Source organism: Notothenia coriiceps, unplaced genomic scaffold (genome assembly GCF_000735185.1).
Source record: "Notothenia coriiceps isolate Sejong01 unplaced genomic scaffold, NC01 NC01_scaffold00037282, whole genome shotgun sequence".
Taxonomy (NCBI): Eukaryota; Metazoa; Chordata; class Actinopteri; order Perciformes; family Nototheniidae; genus Notothenia; species Notothenia coriiceps.
This window is the reverse complement of record NW_011369983.1, coordinates 1-6,974: the sequence shown is the minus strand read 5'-3', so window position 1 is coordinate 6,974 and position 6,974 is coordinate 1. Positions and strand designations below refer to the sequence as shown.

The 6,974-nt window shown below is 41.0% G+C and overlaps 1 protein-coding gene across 1 annotated transcript; it reads left to right on the top strand.

The window, feature by feature from the left end:
- Positions 1-1,014: 1,014 nt before the first annotated feature.
- LOC104967431 (caskin-1-like) lies at positions 1,015-5,413 on the top strand (the record flags this gene model as incomplete). Its single annotated transcript, XM_010796875.1, has 9 exons — positions 1,015-1,105; positions 1,548-1,669; positions 2,432-2,540; positions 2,894-3,002; positions 3,239-3,333; positions 3,795-3,909; positions 4,464-4,754; positions 4,960-5,058; positions 5,229-5,413. Coding segments are annotated over exons 1-9 (1,215 nt in total), but the record flags the coding sequence as incomplete, so codon positions are not given.
- Between the last annotated feature and the right edge of the window lie 1,561 nt (positions 5,414-6,974).

Here is a 6,974-nt window from a genome sequence, read left to right as displayed (position 1 = left end):
GCTCAACACTGGTAGAGAGAGAGAGAGAGAGAGAGAGAGAGAGAGAGAGAGAGAGAGTCCTAATCAGCTCGGTGCTCAAAAACCAAACTAAGCTTCAGAAAATACAGAATAAATCAGCTTTGTGAGGCATTCCCCCTCTGTGTATTTGTAGATGAATATTCAACTCTATAATCAATGAAAAACAACTTGAACTGATGAGCAAAATATGTTTTTGTTTTGAATTGCAATGAGCTGAGGTATATCTGCATTTTTGTACGTTACATTTTCAAAACGACATCTTATCATTGCTCTGACTGTCAACATTTCTGAAAATCTAGCTCAATATCAGAACTGTCACAGAACTCATCTGCCAGATTTCGTGTTATGTTACTGTGAAAAACCGGAAAAGCTGTGAAATGGCAAGTCGGTGATCTTTCAAGCAGCAAAACTGCATATTTAACAGGGGTTTTAGTCACATTTGATTTATTCTTTCTTATACACACATAGTACAAAATATAGATCATGTTTATTTGTCCTTGATGGTTCCCTTTTAGTGTTGAAACATTAGACATTTTAAATAAAAATGTATCATTGTCTTGTTGTCTCCCCAGGGCCACCCACATGTTTGGAAGACAATGGCAGTAAGTAGTGAATGTAAAAAGTATGACTTATTCATGTACTATTGTTAACCTTTTTATCTTATGAGGGAAATTTCATTTGAAAGAATTCTTAAACTCAATCCTATCTTGTAAGCTGTTTTTAGAGTCAAAAAAAGGTAGTAAATAAAAATTCAATGTCAGAAGCAAAAATTGTACTCGGATGAAATATGAAATGTATGTGTGTGAAAGTCTGTGAGTACTGGTCCTTGTTAATATGGGTGCATCTCCAGGAGATCAACCTAAGTCGATGTGATGTAATGTCTTCTGAGAGTGTGTGTGTGTGTGTGTGTGTGTGTGTGTGTGTGTGTGTGTGTGTGTGTGTGTGTGTGTGTGTGTGTGTGTGTGTGTGTGTGTGTGTGTGTGTGTTACAGTCAGAGATGTTGCTGCAACACCAGTCCAACCCGTGTATCTCGGACTCAGCTGCAAAAACACCACTGGACCTCGCCTGTGAATTTGGACGTGTCACAGTGAGTAGGATAAAAGAAAGAGACATTAAATTACTTTTTACATTTTATGAAACCTTTATTTGACCAGGAAAGCCTCTCTTACAACTGTGTCATACGTTTAGAAGAGATCTTCATCAATTTAACAAAACAATATATAGAATAGTGCATGACGCAACCAAATACAAAAGCAACATAAATTAGAGGCACAACCTCAACCTATGACTTACAGACTCAAAGACACATTAACTGTAGCTTTCAAATCAAACACAATTGCCTGACAACAATAGTATATTATTATTAATAAAAAATAGAGGAATCAACGTTTTGATCAGATTTTTTCACACATTTCCAGAAGGTGTGGTCAGTATATACAATCTTGTTTATGTAATTCACTGCAGACTGTACGAAATGACTCCATTATATGTATATATAATGTTCATATTATGTGTTTATCTGTTTTAAGGTGGTCCAGCTCTTGCTCAGCAGTAACATGTGTGCAGCCATGCTGGAACCAAAGCCCACCGACCCAAACGGAGTGTCACCTCTTCATCTGGCTGCCAAGAACGGACACATCGATGTCATACGGTCTGAAAACCTGTCCCTTTAATATCAGTGTGTGTCTGTCTTCATAATACTCTGCCTGTCAGTCAGTCTGCCCGCTTCACTCACTCATCTAACATGACCCTAACTTCAGGGTCAGGATTGTGTCCAAAAAATCTGTTACGGTCTAAAGCACATTCTGTATGGTTCCACATAATGAAAGTTGTTTTAAGGTTTCTTTGACCTTGAAGTGTTTTTTGTATAGATATTGATTTTACTTTACTGCTGTTATTTGCCATGAGCTGTTGGAGCCATTTTGAGCTTTTGGTTTTATAAAGAGAATATCTAACAGATGTATTTTGAGTTTTGGTGAAAAGTATGATTAATTTAATATATTATTTTAGACATGTTAATGTATATCTATAAACCGTTTTTCATATAATCAAGAACTGATCGTTTTTTTGAATGACAGAATTGCAAGACAATCTGTGTTTGCTGGTTAGATGGTGGAGGAGCAACAATTTTCAGTAAACATTATCTTTCACACAAGTTCACAATATCAGGGCACGTTTTATGCGGATTTTGGATATTATTTTCAGAAAGTCAACTGAATTTCATTGTTCAATAAATCATTTTTTTCGATCATGCTAAGCATCTCTGTGTGTGCCTTTTGGAAATGAGTAACCTCAGATGGCTAAGAGGAGTAAAAGCCTAAGACTAGCCACTTCATAAGCACTTGGATGGAATGATGTTATAAAAGGTGCGTTTACAAATAAAGGTTAACTTTATTATTATTTTGTGCTGCAGGTTGCTGATCCAGGCTGGAATAGATATCAACCGACAGTCTGAGTCTGGCACAGCGCTACATCAGGCAGCCCTCTGTGGGAAGACAGAGGTTGTGCGTCTGCTGCTGGATGTAAGTCCATCTGTCTGTCTCTTTTACATGTTTACATAAGCAACTGTTGTTAAAGCTGCCTCCCTCTCCTCAGCTGAGCAGGTTTTACACCTCAGCACTTGGCATTCATCCCACAGAGCTGTGTGATAAAGCCTGTGGGAAGCTTCTAACATGAAAGTCTAGCAGTATGGCCAGCATCCTACCTGTCCTGCAATATTCAAATTAGCTTTGTTTTGTCTTTTCAACACTTTTGTCGCGTTTTTGATGTTCTTGCAGAGGCACATTTTCCCACTGGGCATCTACACACAGCCAGACTAACACAGAACAATTTCCCATTGCAGCTCTAATCTTGTTTCTTATCCTCTTCCATCCAGAGTGGCATCAGTGCAGGGGTGAGAAACACTCTGAGTCAAACGGCCCTGGACATTGTTAACCAATTCACCACAACACAGGCCAGTCGAGAGATCAAACAACTACTGAGAGGTGAGTACCACCGGGAATAACACTCAATTTAGTCTCACAATCCAATTCCATGTAATACCACGGCTGGAATCGTCAAAATGGATACAGATAATTTATTGTAGAAATTATTAATTTAGTATGATGTATGGGGAGAGCCTTGTGTCTTGATTAAACAGTCCTTTTTTTCCACACATGTAAAACTCTCTGCTGATTGTCCTCTACTCAACTCCACTGCTCACTCTGTATTCTGCCCGTAGATGCCTCGGCTGCGATGCAGGTGCGTGCTCTGAAGGATTACTGCAACAACTACGACCTGACCAGCCTCAACATCAAAAATGGAGACATTATCACGGTACATAGATCTGATAAAAATGTTTTAAACATAGATGTAGCCAACTCTAGTTAGGGTCTATTATGCTTTTTCGGGCTTTCCCTTCCCTGTACTGTGATATAGGTTATTGTGCAAATGCTTCCATTGGACTCCTTTGTTTACTTCAGTAACATAGTGAAATCACTATGCAAGACTTGCGCTGCTATTGGTTAGCGCTCCTACACATTGTACGTGATAGGGTAAGGGATGGGACATTTTGAATCATTTGAGCAATCAGAGCAGACTCTGTTTCAGAAAGAGGGTGAAAAGAGGTGCTGCAGCACAGGCAGTATGAGAAAAATAAATACATTTTTTAAATGAAAACATGTCCCAGTAGAAGCACCAAATACAAATATGAACCTGAAAATGTGCTTAATATGTCCTCTTTACAAAACTGTAAACAGGATTTGATCATATTTTTGTAAACTGTTGTTTGTTTGCAGGTTTTGGAGCAGCACTCTGACGGCCGATGGAAAGGCTGCATACATGACAACCGCACAGGAAATGACCGTGTGGGCTACTTTCCCTCCAACATGGTGGAAGTCATCAAGAGGGCAGGTGACCACCCACATCACAGCTGTATGTGTGTTGGTGTGTGTGTGGGTGGGTGATGTGTGGGTGGGTGATGTGTGGGTGGGTGATGTGTGTGTGTGTGTGCTTCGCATGTGTGTGAGTTCAGCAGCTGACCATTATAGCTGTAGCATCATCAGCCTTTTTAGGCTGTTTTTTCCCAACCTGTCAAACATCTCCATTGATCAATCCTTTCCCCTATTGGCTGTCACCCTCACCCCTCTATATCTCTAATCCTTCTGTCACACCCCCCTCCCCCCCTTAAAAAGCCTGTCAAGCCCAACCCGCTCTGCTTGATTATTATGCTTTTGTTCATATTGTTTGTTTGCTTTGTTGTTATAGTTGTTTAGTATTTACATGTATAGAGATATATTCCCTGTGGATATATAGATGTTTTAATTCCTCATATTTTGATTTCAATCAGTTATTATTTCATAAATTTTCATATCTGATTAGATTTGTTTTCGTTTCAAGTTGACTGATCAGTTGTTATTGTTGTGTTATTGTTGTTTTGCACCTCCCTCCTCCTGGCTCGTGTCCAGGTCACTCCCCCTCCCTGCAGTGCCACACCCTCCTGCTCCGCAGGGCCAACCCCTGTCCCATTGCCGCCGTCAACGGAAACTCATACCCCCCCTCCAAAGTCCTCCCCCTGCATCTGCCTCCCCCTCCTCTAAACCCCGACACACAATCCCTCGCTCGTTTCTCCTCCTTTGGGTACGTTCCTTTTCCCATCTCTCCTCCTTCTCTATCCACTTCTCACCCTCCGCCTCCGCCTCCTCCTCTTCCTCCTCCCCCTCCTTTCTCCACTTCTCCGGAGCAGCAGAGTCAAAAAGGTACTGCTGTTTACCTTTTGACAAAACCACATATAGCATATAGAATATATCTGCTAGTTCCAGCACCTGTATATATACAGTATATATACTGTGTGTGCGTGAGAGAGAGTGTGTGTGTGTGTGTGTGTGTGTGTGTGTGTGTGTGTGTGTGTGTGTGTGTGTGTGTGTGTGTGTGTGTGTGTGTGTGTGTGTGTGTGTGTGACAGGCTCACGGACAGCAGAGCAGAGTCCTCAGGGCTCTCCAACTCTGGGACATCCGAGTGGGGCCAATGAGGACATCTGGGTGCTGCGCAGACCGCTGGCAGGTAAACTCAATGTGAATATTTATCTCAGGCATGCTGCATCATGCAATATGCATGTCTGTGGTGGTGTATGTAGAACTAGAAGATATTTCACTTAAGTTATAGTAGAAATAGCACCTAGTTTGTGACAAGTCTAATCAGTTATCCTCCATTACTGGTGTTTGCGTGTGAAGGTGGCGAGCGCAGTGGCAGTGTTGGCAGCCTCGGCAGTGTTCGCTCCACCAGCAGCTTGCAGAGCTCTGGGAACACACACGTTCTGACCACCCCGGCCCCAAGTCCACTGCCCGCACACACACCGGGGGTCAACACACACGGCCTTAACGCCCCGGGCCTGCATGCACAATCTGAAGGAGTGAAGGTAAGACAAGACGTTTTATTTTTAGCGTGTGTGTTTTCATGTGCTTCCATCACATTGCTTCTGGATCTTTACAAAAACAAGCATGTCGTTTCTGGGAAACAGCAAAACATTTCCAGGAAACAAACACTAGTTACCTGGTTAACCACAACTCTGTTTCCTGTTTACTTTGTTCTTTCGTTGAAATCATTCATTTTCAGTTTCATTAAGATGGTGATCTCCTGGTTTGTCCTTTTTACGGAGTACGCAGTTAAATAAGCCTCCAAATGCCAAAACAAATCATGCATGCATGGCTGAACTGTAACATACTGTATCTAACATACTAAATTAAATCTATATTTATTGAAAATGTTTAAACCTTATACTATTGTTTGTAGTTCGTATGATTTGGGTCTGATATTTCAAGCCTTTATTTAATCAGATGAATCCCATTGAGATCATTGATCTCTTTTTCAAGGGAGACCTGCTCAAGTAGTTCCACATGAAACATAGAAACATAGACAGAACAACAAGGACATCAGTACAGCATCATTTACATTATTATCCACAGAAACAGGTACCAATAGCTTCCGATTGAGTAGCATCCAACCAAGCTTTAAAAACATTTAGTGGCACCAGATTGCTCAGCTTCCATTCCTTTTGCAGACTATTCCAAGACAGAGGAGCTACGCATCTAAAAGCTGTCTTCCCTAAGACAGTCCTAGCAGTTGGCACATTTAATAAAACCACAGCATTTGATCTCAGGCAGTAGCCACTTACAATTTTCCGTGAGATCAGGGAGCAGATATAAGATGGAAGTTTCCCTAACATGGCTTTGTATATAAAAATGTTCCAGTGACTGAGCCTCCGTACAGTTAATGAAAGCAAACCAGCCCTTGCATACAGGGTACAGTGATGTGTTAATGCTTTACAATTTGTCACAAATCTTAGAGCACTGTGATACGCAGCATCTAACTTGACCAGGCAATTGGCAGGTGCATTCATATACATCAGATCACCATAGTCCAGCACAGGTAAAAAGGTCACAGTGAATAGCCTTTTCCTGGCCTCAAGCGAGAAACAGGACTTGTTCCTGTAGAAGAAACCTAGCCTAACCCTCTGCTTTTTAAGCAGGTTTTTTACATGAAGTTTAAAAGTGAGAAAATCATCAGATACCAAGGTATTTGTAACAGGTAACCACTTCAAGTTTTATTCCTTGCGTAGTTACAATATCTAAAACAGGCTCTGGTGTCTTTTTAGCTTTAGAAAAGAGCATTACCTTGGTTTTATCAACATTTAAAAGAAGCTTTAGTTCAGAGAGCTGAGTCTGAATAATGTTAAAAACAGCCTGTAATTTAACACCAGCCTCCTTAATGGAGGGACCTGCACAGTACATCACGGTATCATCCGCATAAAAATGTAAAGTTGCTTCATCGACATTTTCACCTAAACTGTTGATGTAGATGGAGAATAAAAGTGGACCTAAAACAGAACCTTGGGGAACACCATTTGCAATGTTCAACCACTCAGAAGACAGCCCATCAAAATGAACACATTGGGACCTTTCAGAGAGGTAGTTCACAAA